Source organism: Mesoplodon densirostris, chromosome 2, assembly GCF_025265405.1.
Source record: "Mesoplodon densirostris isolate mMesDen1 chromosome 2, mMesDen1 primary haplotype, whole genome shotgun sequence".
NCBI lineage: Eukaryota > Metazoa > Chordata > Mammalia > Artiodactyla > Ziphiidae > Mesoplodon > Mesoplodon densirostris.
In genome coordinates, this window is record NC_082662.1 from 85,735,960 (window position 1) to 85,759,377 (window position 23,418).

The 23,418-nt window shown below is 45.0% G+C and overlaps 1 protein-coding gene across 5 annotated transcripts in view; it reads left to right on the forward strand.

Annotated features, from left to right (window-relative positions):
* The window catches only part of SLC44A3 (solute carrier family 44 member 3), an 84,078-nt gene that overhangs the window by 26,499 nt on the left and 34,161 nt on the right, over window positions 1–23,418 (forward strand). For all 5 annotated transcript variants that reach the window (XM_060085465.1, XM_060085473.1, XM_060085495.1 and 2 more), the window contains 4 exons: window positions 1,728–1,817; window positions 3,282–3,406; window positions 7,413–7,599; window positions 18,362–18,527. In XM_060085465.1, coding sequence (XP_059941448.1) covers window positions 1,728–1,817; window positions 3,282–3,406; window positions 7,413–7,599; window positions 18,362–18,527 — 568 coding nt within the window. The remainder of the gene's footprint in view (window positions 1–1,727; window positions 1,818–3,281; window positions 3,407–7,412; window positions 7,600–18,361; window positions 18,528–23,418) is intronic.

Sequence of the window (23,418 nt, forward strand, 5' to 3'; positions counted from 1 at the left end):
CCCATGTGCCCTCTTCCCCTAGGCGAGCCCGATCACAAGGCTGCTTGGTGAGCAAGGGAAGGAGGTGTGTGCATCATGTTAAATAGCATCAGAGGGCATTGGCCTGATGTATCCAGCTCCTCCTAGGAACAGGCCTGCTGGGTTGTAGGAGGGTCAAGGTCTTAAGCCAGATCATGCCTTTTCCCGGCCTTTCTGGAAGCAGCCCCCCAGGCACTCGTGACCATTTGACTTCCCATTTGCTATTTCAGCTCGATGAGCCCCTTTAAGAGTCAACCTTCTCTTTGAACGAATTAGTGCTCTCTGCTGCTGTAGGCAGTAGTAGTGGCCTCTTATTTACCCCGTTATCTACAGCGGCTGCCTCCCAACCTTGGAAGGTTGAAAGAAATTCTTTGATCAGCCACTAACTTAATTTTGCCAGTTTACAAATTGAGTTTTCCATAATTTCATTACCCAAAGGTTACTAATTCCTGAATGCTTGGGGATGCTTAGCTAGCCACCATTATGTAACTTCCAGACTTCTTATGACCCAGGTGTGTCAGACATCGAGCTTGCTGTTAACACCTTAAACCTCATCAGAACCCTATCACTGTTGGTAGGAGGAGCTGAGGCTTCGAGAGGTCTGAGGCTTGGCCAAGCAGAGGTGCAGAGCTGAGACTCAGCCCAGACCTATCTGATTCTAAACCCATGTTCTTAACCACTACACCCAAATATCTATATGTAATCTTGAATTCTTGTTTACAAAAAAAAGTAATATAGTATTTATAAATTCACTGAAGTACTTAGAATAAATTCATAGGCTTAAAAACCCACAATTGGAAACTGATGTGCAGATTTTTATACATACATCTTATAATCTTAAATTTTTTTTTTAATTTTTATTGCGGTACGCGGGCCTCTCACTGCCGTGGCCTCTCCCGTTGCAGAGCACAGGCTCCGGACGCACAGGCTCAGTGGCCGTGGCTCACGGGCCCAGCCGCTCCGCGGCATGTGGGATCTTCCCGGACCGGGGCACGAACCCACGTCCCCTGCAGTGGCAGGCGGACTCTCAACCACTGCGCCACCAGGGAAGCCCCCGTTTTTCATTTTTAAAGGCATTCATCTTTCATATTTAATGAGAGCATCTGAGAACACAAAATTAGAACTTTAGATAAGTTATGAAATCAAAAAAGTTAAGTTTGGGGCTTCCCTGGTGGCTCAGTGGTTGAGAGTCCGCCTGCCGATGCAGGGGACACGGGTTCGTGCCCCGATCCCGGAAGATCCCACATGCCGCGGAGCGGCTGGGCCCGCGAGCCATGGCCACGGAGCCTGTGTGTCCGGAGCCTGTGCTCCGCAACGGGAGAGGCCACAGCAGTGAGAGGCCCGCGTACAGAAAAAAAAAAAAAAAAAAAGTTAAGTTTGATAAAAAATTTTAGATGATTCATTTGGACTTAAAAGAAAGTTTAGGGTTTTGGGGAATAATACCTGCTTTAAAAGAATTTTTTTTTTAATTCAAGAAGAGTGCTAACACCTTCAGGAAGTGGCACTGTCACAGACCTAACTTGTGTATGCTTCAGAGAGGGGCCTGGGTGTGTCTTGTTTTTTTGTTCGGTAGATGTCCAAGATATTTAGAGATTGAAGGAAGTCCTCAGCCCTCACTCTTTTGGAAGGTTTAGGCATTCCAGCCCCATCATCATCCCCCTCATGCCTTGATGGTTGTTAGAATTGATACGTTTTGCTTAATTTTCTAGCCTTGTCTTTGGCCATGATGTTCACCTTCCGATTCATCACCACCCTTCTGGTTCACATTTTCATTGCACTGATTGTTTTGGGATTGCTGTGTAAGTATTTCCACTTGATTGATTTCTTCTTGATTAAATGAAAAGCCTTACCATTAAGTGTAGAACTTAAAAGCTGGCATTTCTGAGCTACACGGGGTCTTAGAGAGTCTCTCGTCCAACTCCCTCATGATACACATGAGGAGGCTCAGACCCAGAGAGGACAGGGAGGACCACAGGATTGCTTCTGTGTCACAGATCACAGCAAAGTTCCTGCCCAGCCTTCTGTCTCTCCTGCACTGTGCCGCCTCTCAGATGAGCCGGACAGGTGAGTGGTACTGGTTTCCACACCATTAAAAGTCAGTTCCAGTGCCTGTTGGAAGCCCTTTAAAGCAGAGGTCCCCAACCCCCGGTCCGAGGCCTGTTAGGAACCGGGCTGCACAGCAGGAGGTGATTGAGCGAAGCTTCATCTGCCACTCTCCTCCCCATCCCCCCCATCGCTCACATTATGGCCTGAACCATCTCCCCACCTCCCACCCTGTGCATGGAAAAAGCGTCTTCCACAAAACTGGTCCCTGGTACCAAAAAGGTTGGGGACCATTGCTTTAAAGGATGTCTTCTGAATTTTCACATCACCCATTGACACGTGGGTACCCACATTGTCATGCAAAGGCTCCGGCCAATCTGAAGAGACGCAGGCCCTGAGCTGGGGCAGGGTCCCGGAGACCCTGCCCGGTACCCACTGTTCTCCTTTTCAGTGCTGGATCCTGGATCCATCCAGAAGTTGTCGGGGAAGAAGGTCCGAGGGGCAGAGGCATGCAGGGAGCTCAAGGCAGCAGCTGTTTCTGAACAAGTATAGGATATTTTAATTTTTAATAATTAGCATGGCCAAATAAATAAATAATTGGCATGACCGTAGGTGTTTCATTCCCTAAACAATCAGTTCTGCAGATCACAGGTGCCCAGCGTGCAGGTGCTGGAGGACACGCACTATGGCTTGTGAGGGTGCCTTCCCCACCTACAGCTAGTAAAGACGACTGTGACCTCCCTGTCATCACTCCGGATGTGGTGCAGGTGGCACTTAGTACCTGAATGCAGAGCATTTGCAATGTCGGGGCATCCGCCCAGTTTTGTAGGTGCCAATCCAATATCCAGGCTGCCCCTGGAGTTGTCCCCCGCAGAGCTCATTTGGAAATTTTAGACTTTAGACTCTAATATTGTTCCTCTCACCATCCCACCGGTGTAGTTTCCTCCCTGCTCACACCCAGCCCCACCCATGGGCTAGGCTGACAGGACACATCTGTGTTCCTGAGTCACCTCCCTGCATCTCCCAGAGACAGGCAGCTGCCCCAGGTCTGGCAGGTCCTCAGCTGGCCTCATCCAGCTGCTTCAGAGGGCTGGTCATTGCCTGCAAAGCCCCAGGGATTTGGGACCCACTGCCTGAGCAGGGCCGCCTGGTGTGAAGGGAGGAGCGGGTGCTTACTTCATGGCATGCGCGCTGAGTTCTGCTGGTGTTTTGCTTTCCAGTTGTCTGTGGTGTCTTATGGTGGCTGTATTATGACTATACTAATGACCTCAGCACAGAATTGGACACAGAAAGGGAGAATATGAAGTGTTTGCTGGGGTTTGCTGTTGTGTCTACAGTTATCACGGTAAGAAGCACCCTTCCAGCAGTAGATCAAGTAGCCGGCCAGAACTCTGAAATCCAAATAATTAGATTTTAAACAAAAAACAACGAGCACTTGTTTTTCTTTCACTGCAGAATGTATATACGTGTTAGTGTAGTGAGTGTACATACATGTCTAGTGCCTTTGTGTTTTATTTGAGATACCTACATAGGAATGCATTGCAGCCTTCAAAAAGATGAGTAAACGCTCTGACTTCGTTCCAAGTCACGTCCGCCATCTCAGAGGTCGGTTCGTTACCCTTGCTGACTCGTTACCCTTGGACACAGTAGAACCGCTTTCACCCACAGGCGGCTATAGGGGGGACGCCGCAGCGCGGAGAGGGAGCCAGACATACAGCAGTTCCCATTTCCTGGTTTGCGGAGAGTCGCCACCCCACTAGCCAGTGGATGCTCTGCTCTCAAGGCTGTGACAGCTCGCGCTGCCCTTGAACACAGAGAGCCCTTTGTTTCTAGACGTGCGGCTGCTAGGCTAAGTTGGTTTGAGAGAACCGTCGCCTCCTTGGTGAATTCCCTAGTTAAGAGCAGGCAAACAGAGAGCATTGAGCCTGGAGATACTGGTTGTTGGGGGAGGGTGGTTGGCAACTGAAAATCATTCTGGCCCCTCCCCTGGTGCTGATAGCAGTTCTGGAATCACAGGGCCCCGGAAAGGGTCGGGAACTGATTTCAGGTGGCCCACGGGCATCCTTTGGTGTGTTGCTTGCTAACCGTTTCATGGAAGCATGGCAGCCGGGGTTTCCACACACCCATTAAATCTTTCAGCAAGGGCAGATTCTCTCACCAGCTCAGCTCTCTCCTCTAAGGGAATCCTTCGGCTCTCACGTTTGGTATAGGCTTCCCGTTTTCTCCTTTCTAGTGAGGTGTCAGGTTTGTGTTTGTCACTTGAACTGCATCTCAGTGAGCAAGTGTCCGATAAAGCAAAGCTCCTGGTTCGAACTGGGACCAGGCCCGTAGCTGAGCCAGGGCGTGTGCAGGAGGCTGGAGAATAAACGCCCCCCTGCACCCCAGGCCGCATGCTGGGCTGTTGGCACTAGGGGCAGGGAGGAGAAGGGCTGGGAGCCGGGAGAGCTTGCTTCTCCCCTTCCCCCACCCCCAGCCCTCCACAGGGCTCCCTTTGTCTTCACACACTGAACCATTAATGGCCGCTGGATGCCAGGGTCGGGGGAATGCGCTTCACCAAGCTTAAGGCTAAGGGAAAGGGCAGGCTGTGAGAGCAGAGTGAGGAAGCGCACCACGGCTCGCACACCATTCATTTAACACACGTGTCACTGCTGCTCAGTCTCTACCAAGGACTGGCTGCTGATGAGCTTGTTCTCATAAGAGCCCTAGCTTCTTTGTCACCATCACCATTTACTGAGCGCCTGTTATGCCCAGGGCCCTGCACTAAGCAATGGGCCTAGCAAGACAAAACACAAAGGTAACACACGCCCCACGATGAGATGAATTACAGGGCTGGCAACGCCATGACGTGGTACACGGGGAGAGATGGCGGCCTATGAGGGGGGCTGCCTAGGAATATTATTTCAGTGGTTTCAATAAAACCACTAGCAGCGGTGAAGAAAATGGGATGAATGGCATCGAATGCTCGCCTCAGTGTGTCAGCCTAGGGGCACAGGCTGAGGTGCAGCAGTTTGCAGCTTAGAGCCCAGAAGGGTGAAGTTGAGGCTTGATCCCTGTGGTGAGTCAGCTCTGCTGTCCACCCCGCCCAGCCAGCACCCCTAGCACCATCCCCAGTGGGTAATGCTGATCTCCCTTGAGACTGGGGAAGTGATGGGTTAGAGTTAACTCATCACTTGTGGTCAATATCCTGGTGTACTTTGAACGTGAGGGGAGCATTTTATATTATATATATATATATAATATAAAATATAGTTGAAAAACACACACACATTTAAACACACACATTTTACCGTTCCACTCAGGAGCTAGCCTCGTTAAAATTTTTAGTAAAAAACGACAACAACAAAAAATGTCCCTCTTCCTTGTTGGTTGTGCTAGGCATTTAGGACACAGAGACGGAAATTCCTACCGTCTCCTCCGGGCATCTTCCCTGTCTCCTCAGGCCAGTCCCCACAGCTATGGCAGGAGGCCCTGCTCCCAGCCCCGGGAGCAGTTTTGCACAGTTTATCCCACTGCCCTCTGACTTTCCTCCACTTGATTATGAGGTCCCTGAGGTCAGCAATGCCCAAGCCCAGCTGGAAGAGGAAGGGCATCTTAGGCCAAGGGAGTAGCATGGGAGGGGTCACATAGACAAGAGAGGAGCCTGCAGGAAGTTCCCTCGGCAGGAAGGGACCGTGCCAGGAAGATCCTGATTTACAGTGATGATGATTTCGATCTTTATCCAGGAGCTTTGGGGAGATGTTGAAGGATTTTGAGCAGGGAGATGATATCCTTGACTCTACCTTTTACAAAGATCCCTTTAGCTTGGGTTGGAGGAGGGATTGAGGCAGGGGTAGGGGGCTAAGGGGATTAAAAGCAGAAGGTAGTGCGGAGGCTATTGGGGTCTGGGTGAGAGACGTTGAGACTTGAGCTGTGGCATCAACGTGGGAATAGAGAGGAGAGGATAGATTGAGAGCTCTATTGGGAAACTGAGTCTGAGGTGACTGAGATTGTGCTGTGCACTGGGACTGTGCCAGTCCTTGACAATAACAGACGGCCCTGCCCTCAAGGAGCTTGATGTAATGTGAAATGCAGACAATAAACATCTACAGTAGAGTATGTTGAGTGCTACAGTAGGGTAAGTATGGGATAAAATGGAAGCACGCAAGAGAGGAACCTGATTTTTTCTTAGAGAGTCCAGGAAAATTAGGGCTACTGGAGTAGGGAATACAGAGGAAATAAGTTTGTCTATGAAGATAATGAATTCGGTTCAGGACAAGTTGAGTTTGACACACTGTAGGACACCCAACGCCTGGTCAGTAACTGAAGTGCTTACTCATCCAGCACCTAGAGAAAGGTGAGGCTGGAGATTTTTTTTTAATTGGCTGCAGGAACTTAGTTCCCCAACCAGGGATCGAACCCATGCCCCCTGCAGTGGAAGCATGGAGTTCTAACCACTGGATCCTGGAGATTTTTATTTAAAGGTTATCAGCATCTAAGAAGGATTCTAAAACCACAGAGGAGTAGGAGAGACCACCCAAAGGATCCCAAGAAATAGCAATTGAAGAAGTAGAAGGAGAGCCAGAGGAAAGAGCAGTCACAGAAGTCAAAGGAGAAAGTTTTAGGAAAAGAGGAGGGGACAAGAGACTCACACGCCATGCTGAGGTCAGGCAAGATCTGGAATGTTTCCTTGGGATTTGACATTCAGGAGGTCAGATGAGGTGACCTTGGGGAGAGCAGTTTCAGGAGAGTCTTGGGGTCTGGAGGTTTACAGTAGCTGAAGGATGAGTGCAGGTATGGACGTGCAGATGGCTAGTGTGCACTAGTACTTGAAGAAGCTCGCCTGTGAAGGAGATGAGAGATGACGGTGGCTGGACCGTGGTGTGAGGGTAGAGGGAGGTTTGTTTCTTTAATATGATACAGGGAGGCCAAAGCCAGCAGAGGAGGAGGCACAGAAGGTTGCTTTGAGGCACGATCACTGTCCTCTTCCATCATACTTGTGTCCCCTTGACCTTCTGCAGTCCTTCAGCATTCTCTGAGCATCTTGGGTGCTGTGGAGGGAAAAAGAAATAGACGGTTCCCTGACCCCAGAGGACCTCATTCTCATTTTCTCTCATTCTCTGACCAGATTGCAAGCTCCTTTAGAGCAGGGACTGTGTCTTGTCCACTGTTGTAGCAGCAGGATCTAGCATACGTATCAGCACATAGTAGATGCTCAGTTAGTATTTGAGAATATGTCTATTCTATTATAATAAAAGTAGGGAGTAACTATCTTAAAAGAGTTGTTTGCCAAGATGTCAGTAAAATATTGGGGTTTGTTTTCAGGTCTTCTCAATTCTTCATTATTTTGAATAATTTAACCCCTTTCTCACCAGGCAGTTCTGCTCGTCTTGATTTTTGTCCTCAGAAAGAGAATAAAATTGACAGTTGAACTTCTCCGGGTCACAAATAAAGCCATCAGCAACTCTCCTTTCCTGCTGTTCCAGCCACTGTGGACGTTTGCCATCCTCATTTTCTTCTGGGTCCCCTGGGTGGCCGTGCTCCTGAGCCTGGGAACTGCAGGTAAGGGCAGTGGGAGTGGGGTCCATCACCCTGGAGTCATGCATGAAAAGCCTCACCGTTCTGGAACCATTGGCCTGTTTTTGTAAGGACCAAATTTCCCATGCAGCTAAAGGCATCTGATGCCAACAGTGACGGTGCCTGGGGCTCTGTCATGGGAGAAAAAGCAGGAAATTCTTTTTCCTCTTTTGTATCAGTATGTAAAAAAAAGAACCCAGGAAAGACCCTGTTAAAATGTTGTGCTCAGAAGAACGAGCTTAAGTTTAAAGCAAGTATGCACAGATGTTCACATTGCTTTGCTCCTGAGAAGACAATACTGTCCTCCATTCTGCTGTCATACCTATACAGTGGTTTTCCACCAGAGATATTCCTCAGAATCAGCTATGGTGCTTTACTAAAATACAGATGCCTGGGCCCCATCCTTAGAGATTCTGATTCACTTGGTTTGTGGTAGGGTTATATATTTTTGGATCCCTGTAAGAGAGCAACCACATTCTAGAACAGTGCTATTCAAAGGGTTGTCTGACACCGGAAAAGGAGCTTATGCCAGAATGTATATCCCTCCATCACTTCCTCCATCAAGAAAGTCTTGCTGTGAAAAAAAAAAAAAAGTCAGCAGAACGAGACGATAGGCCTAGTGATGCAGCTGACCTACCTTCTGGCACAAGCTCCTTACCTCACTGTGGACTAATCACATACAAAGTGAGCCCAGGCCACTAGTCTGTGGCCCCCAGTTTGAGTGATACTGCTCTAGATCTTCTCTCACTCACTCCTCGATTTGATTTAGTTAAGGCCCAAACTCACACTCTGAGATGAGTACAAAAGAGTAAGTTGCTTTTGGAGACTGTCACCAGGCTGGTAAAAACCAGAGCAGATGTCAAAGCAACAAGGCTAACATAATTTCTTAATGTTTATCAAGTTTATTCTGTTCCCTGTAGGCTCCAGTTGTATATGTAGGAATAACTACATGTAGTAGATTCTTAGTAAACTAGGTTCTCTTACCTCTCTTCTGGAGTCAACTGACCCCATGGAGATTACTTCAAGATGGGCAGCCAGCTCTCTGGAGGTCCAAGCCCTTGAAAGCCCACGTTTCCAGCTTAGAGATGCTCTAGGGGAAGTCTCTTCTGTCGGGGGTCTCTGGAAGCTTGCTGAAGGCCTGCAATGCACTTCTGATAATTATCCAGCAGGGAACCTTGTTCGAACAGGTACAGGAGAGTAATCAATCAGGATGAGGTTTGTGTGAGAGTGACAGAAACCTCAAAACAGTGGCTTAAACAAGATGACAGGTAATTTCTCTCTCATATAAATGAAGCCCACAGGAGGAGACCCCATGCCAGCGTGGGCTACCAGAGGTCACAGACCCACGCACCTTTTTTCTTGTTGCACAGCCTACCACTTGCTTCCACCTCATAGCTGAAAGAGACACTCGAGTTCCAACCACCCTGTCTTATTTGGGCTGTGAGGAAGGTAGCAGGGAAGTCATGACGACCCTTCCACCTACACCCATCAGCCAAATCCCAGTTACATGGCAACTCCTATGTGCAAGGGGGGACAGGAAATGTCATCTTATTGGTGGCAGCCATGCACAGCCTAAAAGTGAGAGGCTCTGTTACCAAGAAAAGATGAAAGAACAGAAGTTGCAGGACAGTTGGAAGTCTTAACTAGGGCAACATTGAACAAGCATCTTCCAGCTCATTTCCTTGACGTGGTCTCAGTCCTGGTGGAAAGGGAAGCGATGGCCTCGGTGCCTGCAGGAAAGCAAGCACTTGTTGAAACTGTCCCAAATTCTAAGCTCGGCACTGGGTGCTTTCTTATGTCCTCTCCTTTAAGTGTCGCAACCCCCTTTCGATGCCCGTGTTGTTATGTTCAAGTTACAGGCCAGAAAACTGAGGTTCTGAGAAAGCAATTTGCTGAAGGTCCAGCTAGAAAGTGTGATGGCTCTTACTGATGCCAGAGCTCTAGAGCAGAACCTGTGCTCTTCACTACCTCGCATGCCCCTTGTGTCTGGGATACAAAGCTAGGAGATCAAATTAGACCTCCTCAGGTCTGTCTGTTCAAGTTGAATCAGTATTGTGACCACAGCAGCTGGCTGGTGAATGCAAGCTGTGCCTGTAATGTGGTGTTTGGGACCTGCGGCCAGAGGGCAACATGACAGGGCCAGAAGCTAAAGCCAGATCAGGCTGGGAGTGAGGTGTGGCAGGAGGTGGCAGGGCTTGACGCCCTGGTGGTGGACTGTGGTGCTGGGCCCTCGCCCTAAAGAATCACAGAGGAGGGCTTCCCTGGTGGCGCAGTGGTTGAGAGTCCGCCTGCCGATGCAGGGGACACGGGTTCGTACCCCGGTCTGGAAAGACCCCACATGCCGTGGAGCGGCTGGGCCCGTGAGCCATGGCCGCTGAGCCTGCACGTCCAGAGCCCGTGCTCCGCAATGGGAGAGGCCACAACAGTGAGAGGCCCATTTACCGTAAAAAAAAAGAAGAATCACAGAGGAGAGGTGAGGCCTCGGGAAGTACAGATCAGGACCAGGGAGGGACCTTCCTACTCCAGCCTCCAGGGCATAGCTGCCCGCCCCGCTGTCGCTGTCATTATGGGCTATGAGTCTGGGTGAAGGGAATTGTCTCTGTGCTTAAACCCTCAATGATTTGGAGCAGGACACGTTCTTTCGTTCTTTAATGCACAGACGTTAAGTGAGCACTGGAGGGACAAGGCCCTGGCAGGGCACTGGGGAAGAGTGGTGGCCTCTCCCCACAGTGAGGATGGCAAAGGCTGATGAACATCACAAGAGGAGAAATTTGGGGAGCTGTGGAGCACCACAGTGAGGCTCCAGCCCCCTTTGCGAGTCAGGGAAGCCTTCTCAGAGGATGGGCTGGAAATTACCAGAAGATCGGAAAGTACAGAACGAGGCAAAGGGGATTTAGTGGGGTCATGTCCAAGCCCAGGAGGGAACCTGCTCACAGGGGACAAGGCAAGAGCTGATCCTGAGAGTTGGGGATGTAGTTGGAGAGGAACACGCCCCGAGGCCAACTCGGGGGTGAGCTGCTAGCAGGGCTGTCCTTCAGTTCCCCCACTTCGGCCCCAGCTGGGCCCAGGGCCTGGGGACATTAAACAGCCTCAGCCACAGGACTGAGAGGAGGGGCCGGGAGAGAGTGGGCTGCTCTGTAGGGCCGAAGGCAGCACATCAGAGGGTCACATATTAAAGCACAGCCCTTCTCTATCTGTGGGAGGAGCAAAATGAGCAAAAGTGAGAGGAGTTGAAGGGCAGAAGAGGAAACCAGGTGCCCAGGACCTACTGTAGGGGTCTGTGGGCAGGTTGATGTTTGGCTTCGCAGGAGAGGGTGTCGCACAGAGTGACTGCCTTCCCCCTTCCCCGAGGCTGGGCGTCATAGAAACCAGACCCACCGTCCCCTTAGGCCACCTGCCTCTCCTTTCCACTCACCTGTGGGCCGACCCAGGTGCACAGAACTCCCTTTGACTTCAAAGGCCTTTTCATGCAGGGCCAGGACGATGGGCTCTGGGCCTGGGCAGGTCATCTGCTGCTTGTTTTGATCTTCAGCAGATGCCCAGGTGATCCGGGTGGTGAGAGATCCCTGCACAGCACCTGACTGTCTCATTTCATGTCCCTCAGGAAGTCCCAGAACCCTCAGGCTCTCTCTTCAGTCTCCACCCAATGTTCCCAGTGCTGTAGGGTGTCCTCAGTGGGTAAATACTGTAAGACTTTTATTGTGTCAGATGACTGAGTGAGTTAATATTTTAACGTATATAAAAGAAAAGAAAATGCAGGAAAAGTGAACTTTAGGTTGATCATTTTTTGCCATTTTTTTGATGAGCTATTTCTCTAGTGACTGTTGATCAGTCTCTTAACTAGTTGACACACTCTGGCTTGTTTGAGGATTGTTTCAGTGCAGCATAACCAGGCCCTCAGTAATGACAGTAACTAGTCAGTTGGGACTTGTCTGCCACCAGCAATGTGACAGTGACTACTAAATCCAGTGAAAATAGTAGTTACAGGAAAACGGAAATAACCTTGGGAATCCAGTAGGTGCACTTGGCAGGTTGGAAAGAGCCCAGTTGATCTGATGACCCCCAGTTACCATAAAGTGGTTGGGATGCCCCACAGTCGGAACAGTAGAAGAAAGAGGCCCATTTGGGGAAGGGGGGGCTTTCTCTCCCAGTGGTACTGCAGTTAGAAGAGGTCATCGCAGGGATGTGCTCAGCATGCTTAAAGGCAAAGGACCATGCTTGGAAAGGAGGCAGCAAGGTCAGACAGAGGGTCTCCAATTGAGGGACCTGGGATCCAGGATGGCTCTGGCCTTCCTTGTATGTTAATCCTCTGGGCTTCCTGTTTTCCTTTTATACAGTGGAAAAATGGTGCTTTCCCCAGGCTGCCTCATAATGATGTTAGGAGGCTGAGATGGGACCAGAGCTTTGCTCTGCAGATAAGGGGCAGTATGTGTTCCTTATATTAGGAACTAAAGTCAACTAGAGAATGTCTAGTACTAGCTTCAGCTTTGTGGTTTATTCTCTGCTCTGCATGGTGTATTTGAGAACACAATCTAAAAGAAAATTGTCCTTTTTTAAGTTATCAGAGATCTAGAAGATAACTGAAGTTATTTCACAAAAGTTTCCTAGTGGCCCAGTCCTGTCCTAGGAACAGGGGGAAGGGAGATTGCTCAGGAGAAATTTAAAACAGCTCCTGCTTTTCAGAAGTTTATGGTCCCTGTGGGGAAGTGTGAGGGAAAACAATCTCCATGAACATCTAGGTGCCTTTGCACTTGCTGTGGTCTTTGTCTAGAATCTGCTCCTCTTCCTAACTTTCACCCCAACTTTTTCCCCCAAACTTCATGGAAAACTAGTCATTATTCAAGATTTGTTTTGAGTAATATATTTCTTGGAAATCTCCTATAAATTGCCCAGGCATACTTAGATATTTCTTCTTCATTTTTCCCTGCATTTTTTATATTCTTCATTCTTTCAACAGATATTCATCAAATGCCTGCTATGTGGCTTGGGTACTGAGATACAGCAGTGAACCAGATAAAGGTACTAGTGAGTGGGGAAAGAGAGCATAAATAAGTAAATAGATTATGTCAGGTAGTGATAAGGTCTATAAAAAACAATAATGCAAGTTAATGACTTCTGTGTTGTCTTCCCTCAAGAGAATGAACATCTGGAGGGCCTGGACTGTGTCTTTTTCTTTCTGTCTCTGTGGTCAGTGCACAGCCCTTGAGTGAGTTCAATAAGTGTGTGCTTAGTCAGTAAGTGAATTCACATTAATGTTGTGTCTGTGTTGTATACACAGAAAGAACTAGGTGAACCACAGGTGTGCTGTCATTGAGATTTTCTTCTCTTTTGCCCTAACCCTCATGCTATCAGAGCAGAAGCTGAGCCAGCAGGAGGCACAGGCAGGATGGGTGTCAGCAGGACACTGAGCCAGTTTGCTGGAAGAGGCCAAGTGCACAGAATGTGCCAGAATATAGAACCTTTTTAAGTTGGGCCTGCATCCTTTGGGAAATTATCCCAACCAACTGGACTGCCTCCCTTGAGAAACTGCCATTTACATTGATCATTAATATGATATCAATATCACATCAGTCTTTCAAAATGCCTTAAAGCTTGCTTGTAATACCCAGACTTATAGCTAGCTGCATGATGCATTTCCTCCAGGCTATAATGATGATCTCTAGGAAGACTTCCAGAAAGTTGTCTCGAATCTCTATGATAGGATGTATTACTTGAGGAAGGTTGGTTCATTCATTCATACAATCATTCATTCAACAAATATTTATTGAACATTTATTATATCAGACCCTGTTACAGATGCTGGAGATACAACTCTCCTTCTAGTTTGGAAGCTAGAGGGAGATTGGCATTAAGTGAGTAAGTGAATTTTATAGTATATTAAAAGTTGATAAGTGGTAAGGAGAAAAATAAAGCAGAGAAGAGTAACAGGAAATGCTTAAGGAGGGGGGTCAAATTTTGAATTTAGTGATTGGGGAGGGCCTTGTTGAGAAGATAATTTGTGAGCAGACATTTGAAGGAGGTGAGGGCAGAGCCATGAGACTATGCAAAGGAAGAGAAAATGTTCTAGGCAAAGGGAACAGCAAGAGGGAGGGGTGCTGGGGACACAGCAAGGAGGCCCATTCAGTGAGAGTGGCCTGATCGAGGGAGAGAATGGTTCAGGTGAGTGTCAGAGAAAGCACAGGGTCAGATCCTGGGGCGTTGTAGGCCATTATAGGAACTTTGTTTCTGAAATGGGAAGTCATTACAGCATTTTAAGCAGCATAGTGGTATGATCTGACTTACATTTTCATGGCAGTGCTCCAGGGAGGAGGTGATGGTGGCTTAGAACACGTGTTGTAATGGTGGACATGGTGTGACATATCAGATTCTGAAGGATTTCCTGATATTAGATGAAGGGTGTGAAAGAAAGAGGAGTTGGAGATAAAACTGAGGTTTTTTAGCTTGAGCAACTGGAAGATAGGATGGCCATCAGCTGAGATGGGACAAGACTTTGGAGTGTTTTCGGGGAAGAGCAGATGTTCTTTTTTAGTTGTGTTGCTGGAGATGCCTTTTAGATGGCTGGATGGAGACGTCAAGTAGGGAGTTAGCTGTTTGAGTCTGAAGTTTCTGGAGAGATCTCATTTGGGAATTGGGGGACACATGAATAGTATTTAAAACCATGAGATTTGAATGAGTGTAGATAGAAAAGAAATTCAAGGACTGTGCGTTGGAGCATGTCAATGTAAAGAGGTCTTGGAGACGAGGAAGAACAAGGAAAGGAAACTGAAAGGGAGCAGCCAGTGGACAGGAGGAGGAAAATGTGCTGTCCTGGAATTGGGGTGAAGGGTTCAATGTGTCAAATGCTGCTGATAAATCAGATAAGAACTAAGGATTGACCATTGAAGTTAGCAACATGGAAGTGAAACAAAGCAGTTTCAGAGAAGTGGGGGGGAGGATGGATCAGGATTAGAGCAGTTTAAGAGAAAGGAGGAGAAAAAAGAATTGGAAAGCATAAGAGACCGTCTTAGAAGTTCAGCTGTAAATAGGAACAGAGAAATAGAAAGGAAGCTGGAGGAGGAGAGGGAGTCAAAAAGTAGTTTTTTTTTTTTTTAAGATGTGAGGTGATTAAAAATGATTCAGTAGAGAGGAATATTCTGATGAAGCAAGAAAGAGAGGGAAAATTTCTGGAGTGATATCTTCAAGTAGGTGAGAAAGGGGATCTAGTGCAGGGGTTGGCCTTAGGATCACAGACAGTTTATCATATTAAGGGGGGGTCCAATTATGGACACATGCTGATAAGGGGTAGAGATGGGGGTAGGTGCTAGCAGAGATTTTCCGATTGCTTCAGTTTTCTCAGAGAAACCGGAAATGAGGCCACTGACTGAGCATGAGGATGGGAAAAACCTCTTAGAGGTTGGAGGAGGAATTATAAACAGTCCAGAAGAAGGGGAGATGAATAAACTAATGTAGCAAATGTGATATTCACTCTGATGATATCTTCTTTCTGATTTTTGTGTTTGCCTTTTTCATTTTTTCCCCTGATACCTCATGTCCAGCATAATTCTAGCATGCAGTATATGCTAAATAAATATTTGCTCATTTCAGAACTGGAATCATATCTACTTATACCTCAACTATAGCTAACCTTATATTGTCCTCACTGTTCTAAGCACCTACCTGTTTAATCCTCCTAACAGCTATGTGTATGGCTTTTAGAGCCGTGAGACTAGATGGAATCAACAAGGGAGTGGTATTAGTGTCTTCAGATTACAGATGATGAAACAGAGATTTTAAAATGTCCCACAACCTCATAACTTTCCTGAGGTTGGTCAGCCATTAGGAGACAGAGCAGAGATGTGAATCTCAGCCTGCGTGACTCTCAAACTGTATAACGACTGCCCTGGAGTTCATCTTGTCTTCCCTCTTCATCTTTACAATAAGAGAACCGAGGCCCAGGTTGCTTATCACAAACGTCAAAGCTGAGATTGGAACCAAGCCCTCTTCCAGTTCAGTGTCCTTTCCACCACCATCCCCTAGATCAATCTTATCTTGGGATCGATTCCCATGCCCGTTAGCTACACTTAGTGGTAGCTATATTGTAACGGTCCTTAGTAACCAAGCAACTGGTATTTTGATGAGAGGCTCTTGCCTGCACCGACCCAGCCATCCAGGAGAGGGCAGTCCTGTGCGCATAAACACGCCTGCCCCACCCTAAGCTTCTTCCTGAAGCCAGAGTGCCTGATTCTTCAGAGAATGTTTCCTTAAAGCAGAGGTTCTCAAGCAGCAGTTCTGTCCCCCACATGGCATTTGGCAATGTTTGGAGACATTCTGGGTTGTCATAACTGGAGGAGGGGAGGGAGGAAGCTCCTGGCATCTAATGGGTAGAGGCCAAGGAAGCTGCTAAACATCCTACCAATGCACAGGACAGGCCTCCATCCCTCCCGCCCCTAACAAAGAATTATCTGACCCAAAATGCCAGTTGCTATGTTGAGAGGTTGAAAAACCCTGTCCTAAAAGAAAACCTTTAAATAGTCTGCTATAATGGAACCAGAAAAATAAATAGATGATGGCTTCAGTAAAGACGTTCAAAAACAAGTAGCCAGTCAAAAATAATTTATGAATTCTGCTTCTGTGCAGAATGCCAAGGGTGTGAAGGCCTGCGTGGATCATGATTTATCCCTTTAGCCATTCTCTACTTGCTGACTGTTGCCATCAGTGTGCCAAGCTGAGATGTATGTGAATATGCCACTGGCAGCACAGGGCAGCCCCAAGGAGAGACGATCCCCCCTTAGCACCCAGGGCCTTTGTACTTACTTGCCTTTTGTCTGTCAAGGAAATCATCCCTCCTGTTCTTTGGAAACGTCGTCCACCCCTGAACCATGTGTGATGTTGTAGACCTGTTCTTGCAAACTGTAGTCTGTCCCCATGACTGGTGACCTTGTGGGGGCATCAGTGTGCATGTTGACTGGCCCCATCACTTCTGCTATTCCAGGAGTGGCTCTCCAAGTCTCCACTCACCTGATCTACCTACACTTGCTTGTTAGTTGTGAGAGGTCACCTTCTTTGGGATTGGGAATGCTTTTCTGAAACACACCCATTTTGGAAAAGCATAAGCATTTATCAGTGCCTTACCTGAATCAGATATTGCTTCCAAGCCAGAATGAGCCCAGTGTTCAATAAAATATTAACTTCTCTCTGTAAACCAAGCTGCTCTACTATTTCTCACAATGTGACTCTTGTTCAGCAGAACACAGAGCGTGAGTTACTAAGACCAGCCTTAGTCTGTGGAATTAGTTTGCTCTACAGCATGATTATCTTTTCCCACTTCCTTTGCACAGACTGTATTGTGAATGTCTAAAGACACATGAATTGTGAACCTAAAAGCAATTTATAGCTGTGAAAGGAAATATTAAACTATCTTTAAATGTTCTTCAAGTTGTAGGTTTTGCCAAAGACTGAAGTGCCATCTTCTTTCTTACAGTAGTTTATTTAAAATACATAGCAGAGGGCTTCCCTGGTGGCGCAGTGGTTGAGAGTCTGCCTGCCAATGCAGGGGACACGGGTTCGTGCCCGGTCTGGGAAGAGCCCACATGCCGTGGAGCGGCTGGGCCTGTGAGCCATGGCCGCTGAGCCTGCGGGTCCAGAGCCTGTGCTCCGCAATGGGAGAGGCCACAACAGTGAGAGGCCCACGTACCGCAAAAGAATAAAAAAATTTAAAAAATATATATATATATACATAGCAGAGGACATCTAGAGATCAAATGCAGTTGCAGAGCTGGGATTTGGTTTTACTAGATCCAAATGGAATTGAATTGAATTGCAGAGCTAATTCAAAGGCTTCTTTAGATGAGAGCAAATAAAGGAGGGTATAACCAGTGAATGGCAGAGCATTGCTGGGGTTACCTCCTTGGCCTCAGTTTAATACAGTGTTGTGCTCCTGAAATTTAATAATAATAATAAAAAAAATCATTATCACTTATGTAGTGATATTTCTTTGGGCCAGCACTGACCAGGTAGTCCCACTCTACTCTCTCTTGAACTACCACCAGCATATAGGTATTACAGATTAGGATACTGAAACTCCAAGAGGCCAAATAACTTGCCCCAGGCTACCCAAAAAGGGGTGAAGCTGAGATTCGAACCTAGAAGTTTAACACTGAGGCCCAGTAGATATTTTAAATGTCCTAGAAGAGTTTGCTCTTAAAATGAAATTTGAAATGAATCCCTTTGAAAAAATGAAGATCCTTGTCTCTTTTATTAAGTCTAAACTTTTGGTGAAGTGGGGTTCTATAACAGAGTCCTAATGGCTTTGTGTGATTTCATCAAAATAAGTTTTGTTTGCATCACTAAGTGTTGTGGTAGAAAAACCATGGGTTTTAGAGTCCAGCCAGTGTGTCCAGGTTTATATTCTCCCTCCACTAGTCATGAGCAATGAGACTTTGCAAAAGTCACTTGACTCTTCCAAACCTCAGTTTTCATATCTGTAAAGTGGGGTGAGTATTAGAGTATAGGTCAAGTGTCTTGCAAATTGCCTACCAATCAGTCATCATAATTATCCCTGTTAATATTATTCATAAGTTAAATGTGTGTTCTCAGTTTTTAGTTTTGCTATGAAGATCTTATATTATGGTGGGTATTTCAAACTTTACTTTGGCATCTGTGTTTTGTGTAATACCAAAGCCCAGGTATGAGGAAGCATGGCCTGTTGAACCTTCTTCCATACTTAGGAAAACATAGGTATAAAGCATGTTTGTGTTTTAAACTTTAGGAGCTGCACAGGTCATCGAAGGCGGCCAAGTGGAATATAAGCCTCTTTCGGGCATTCGGTATATGTGGTGGTACCATTTAATTGCCCTCATCTGGACTAGTGAATTCATCCTTGCATGCCAGCAAATGACTATAGCTGGGGCAGTGGTTACATGTTATTTCAACAGGTAGGTCTAGCATGTTAGTCCTATTGATTTGTCTATGTGCTTCATGTTGTGTATCTCAAAAGATATTTTGGAATTTTGATGTGACCTCTCGAAAGGGATTGGCAAGAGTAAAAGACCAAGTTAAAAATTAGGAAGGATGTTCATTTGGTAGTAAAAAGAAATGTTATATTTTAAATCTGTCACATTTCCAACCTCTTTTACTTTAAGCTAGCAAATCCAGAAGGAAGCCCAACAGGGAAGTATTTGTACCTCTTAGAATTGAAAGATATCCAAAAGAAAGGGTTGACTTCTCCTGTAAATATCCATTCTTACTGACTTCAAACTTTAAAAACATTACTGATCTATTTGGAGCACACTTCAGTAAATTCTGCGAACTTCATTTCATCCTATGCAAAATGAGGAGAATGTTTTCTTGAAAAACAGTTTTAAATCCTAAGGGAATTGTACATGACTATAAAATATAATTCATGTTCATATAGTTAAGTGCTAGTGAATTAATTACCTGCTTCTCTGTTCGCTATGATACTTATTTAAGTGTTTATCCTCCTTTACCTCATCAAAATAATTGAGGACACACACACACACACACACACACACACACACACACACACCCCTCAACCCTTTACCTCTTTTGTGTATGCTGCTCTCCATGAGGCAAAGATAAAGACACAGGCAAGAAGAACACGGCCAGTAGAATGACAGGGTTGGACTCAGAACAGGAAGTTTACTCCTATGGGGCTGATCCTCCTCTAATCTCTCAGCCTAAATGAGCAGAAAAACATGAGGGTTCGTGGGGGTAAGAAAGTCAACCAGGGATGATTCATGCCATTGAGCAATTATCTCCTGATGATAAGGAGTACTGTGGGTTTTATTACAGAGGTGCTGTTGGGAGCCTCCATCATTAGAGAGCCCATAGAATGCACAAAGGGCTGTAGCCCTTGGCATTGAGAACCTTTGAGCCGTTGGAGGGGGTGGTGTGTGCTGCTTACTCCTGAGTAGAGGAGCAGAGATGATTCTAACGAAATTGGCCAGCAGGTCACATCTCTCTGACAGCAGTGATTTTGTGCTATTTTAGTATCCACAAAATCAAAACATTTTCAATGAGAGCTTTTTATTTAACTTCCAGGGAAGTGAATATCTCCCTATCTCTGTGCATTCGGTGGGAAAGGAGGCTGGTTTGAGCCACAAAAACCTAGAGAGGCTCAGGAATTCAAGTGTAAAATGTGCTTCCAAAGATTAGTTAAAAGTCTTCCTAAGGAGCAGTTGGGCACCAGGGCCCCTCCTTCACACCGGCAGAAGACAAGACGGGAGCTATGCTCTCTGGAGAAGTCATCAGAGAGGGTCTGGACGGGGGGCATCTGGCACAGCTGAGGCTGGGGCAAGGCTCTGCACTGAAACAAGGGGGAGCAAGTGAAAGTCTAAATACTGAATAGTATTCTACCTACTACCAACCCACACTCCACAGCTTAGCCTCCAGGATGTTGACAGCCAGGTTGATATTTCCTTGGCAGGAGATTATTGGATTCTTCTTTGGAGAAATTGTCTAACCCAAAGAAAGGACCTACAGATGGTGCCATGTGGGGGTCCCCCAATGAAATGGCCTGTTTCCCTGACTCTGAACCAGGTCGTGGAACTCACCGGTCAGCAGTCACCCTCATATAGAACCTCTAATTCACTTTTCAGTGCCTCACTCTTAAATGTGAACTGATAACCAGTGATTGTTAAACATTAGAAGGAGCTTCTAGTGAAAGAAAAAGATCAAAATGAACAAAACAAACAAACAGAGAGAACTTAGGGAAAATAGGGACAATGCAGGCATCAGAAGAAAACTACAACAACGACAACTATAGTATCCTCAGAAAGAACCAAGAAATGTTGCTTCCATAAAATAAGAATAAAAAAAAAGAATATTGAGAGAACAAGAAAGACCTCTTTGTAGTTAAAAATATGATTGCAAAGTGATATTTTTCTATTGAGGGATTAAAATATAAAGTTGAAGAACTCTTTCAGAAGGTAGAACAAAAAGATAAAGAGATGCAAAATGGGAGAAAAAGCATAAAAAATCAGAGGGTAATTTAGGACACCCAACATCTGACTAATATGAGTTCCAGAAATAGAGAACAAAGAAAAAAGAAGGGAAGAAATTATCAAAATTTCCCAGAGCTGGAGGACATGAGTAAAGAGAAGATCCCAGAAGCTTTACAGAGAAAAACAGATCACAGGTAAAATATCAGGAACTAGAATGGGTAAAAGACCTATATACTGAAAACTATAAAACTTTGATGAAGGAAATTGAAAATGAAACAAATAAATGGAAAGATATCCTGTGTTCATGGATTGAAAGAATTAATATTGTAAAAATGTCCATACTACCCAAAGCAATCTACAGATTTAATGCAATCCTGATCAAAAATGTCATGGGAAAATGTCATGACATTTTTCACAGAAGTAAAACAAATAATCCTAAAATTTATATGGAACCGCAGAAGACCCTGAATAGCCAGAGCAATCTTGAAAAAAAGAACAAAGGTGGAGGTTTCACACTCCCTGACTCCAGACTGTACTACAAAGCTACAATAATCAAAACTACAAAGCTACAGTGGCATAAAAACAGACACATAGATCAACAGAACAGAATAGAGAGCCCAGAAATAAACTCATGCACTTATGTTCAATTAATTTATGACAAAGGAGGCAAAAATATACAATGGGGAAATGAAAGTCTCTTTAATAAGTGATGCCAGGAAATGGACAGCTACATGTAAAAGAATGAAATTAGAACATTTTTGCATACTGTATACCAAAATAAACTAAAAAGGATTAGAGACCTAAATGTAAGACTGGAAACCATAAAAGTCCCAGAAGAAAACAGGCAGAACACTCTTTGACATAAGCCATAGTAATAGTTTTTGGATCTATCACCTCAAGCAAAGGAAACAAAAGCAAAAATAAACAAATTAAACTTAAAAGCTTTTGCACAACAAAGGAAACCATCAGCAAAATGAAAAGACAACCTACTGAATGGGAAAGATATTTGTAAATGATATGACCAATAAGGAGTTAATATCCAAAATATATAAAGAAGTCATACAACTCAATATCAAAAACAATAAAGAACGCAATTTAAAAATGGGCAGAAGACCTGAATAGATATTCTTCCAAAGAAGACATACAGGTAGCCAACAGGCACATGAAAAGATGCCCAACATTGCTAATCATCAGAGTAATGCAAATCAAGACCATGAGAGATCACCTCATACCTGTCAGAATGGCTGTAGTCAAAAGGACCACAAATATCCAATGTTGGCAAGGACATGGAGATAAGGGAACCCAAGTACACTGTTGGTGGGAATGTAAATTGATGCACTCCACTATGGAGAACAGTATGGAGGTTCTTTAAAAAACTAAAAATAGAACTACCATATGATCCCACAATTCCACTGCTGGGTATACATCCAAAGAAAATGAAAACACTGATTCCAAAAGATATATGCACCCCAGTGTTCAGGCAGCATTATTTACAACAGCCAAGATATTGAAGCTACCTAAGTGTCCATCAGTAGATGAATGGATAAAGAAGATGTGGTATATTTATACAATGGAATATTATCCATAAAAAAGAATGAGATTTTGCTATTTTGAAACAACATGGGTGGACCTGGAGGGGATTATACTTAGTGAAATAAATTAGAGAAAGACAAATACTATATGTTATCACTTACATGTGGAATCTAAAAAATAAAACAAATGAATGACTATAACAAAACAGAAACAGACCTACAGATTTAGAGAACAAACTAGTGGTTTCCATTTGGGAGAGGGAAGTGGAGAGGGTCAAGGTAGGGATAGGGAATTAAGAGGTACACACTACTATGTATAAGATAAATAAGTTACAAGATATATTGTACAACACAGGGAATACAGCCAATATTTTATAATAACTTTAATGGAGTATAATTTTTAAAAATATTGAATCACTGTGTTGTACACCTGAAACTAATATTGTAAATCAACTGTACTTCAATAAAAAGTAAAATTAAATTTAAAAAATAACTAGAATGAGATCTGATGTTCAACAGCAACTCTGAAGCAGGGAGACAGTAGGACAAGGCTGTCAAAATTCTAAGATTATTTCCAACCTAGAATTCTAGACCTACTCATACTATCAGTCAAGGGTAAAGGAGGATAAAGTCCTGTTCAGGCATACAACATCCCAAAAGATTCCCCCCCCACATCCTTTCTCCACTGAAACTAATGAGTAAGCCAGGGAGGAAAACATGAGTTTCAGGAAATGGGCTCCAACACAGTGAAGAAAAGAAGGGAATCCCCAGGCGGGTAGCTAGTCAGCAGGTATAGAGCACAACCAGTCCAAGGAGGAGCTGGAGAGCAGTGGGCTCCAGGAGGGATGTCTCCAAGAAAAAATAAAAAGCAAACTGAGAGAATATCAGATGTGTTGTTTGAATATGTGGAGAAAAAATGTATACTTTGGTGAAGCATTTGGTGAAGTCCATGGAAAACCAAGCAAATAAAAAATGTGAAACATTATTAACTTAAGGAAAAACCAAAAGTTGTACAGAAAAGGAAATATAATCAGAATACACTGTTTGGATCAGTTGTATTTTTTTATGTACTGATTTTATTTTATTTATGTACTGATAATGTAAACCCTAAACATTAACTAAAACATAGTGGTGAAAGATTGAAAGTTTTTTCTCTAAGATCAGAAACAAGACAAGAGTGCCCACTCTTACCATTTCTATTCAGCATAGTACAGGAAGACCTAGCCAGAGCAATCCGGCAAGAAAAAGGGGGGGAAAATGCATCTAAATCAGAAAAGAAGTAAAATTGCCTTTGTTTGCAGATGATATGATCTTATATATAGAAAATCCTA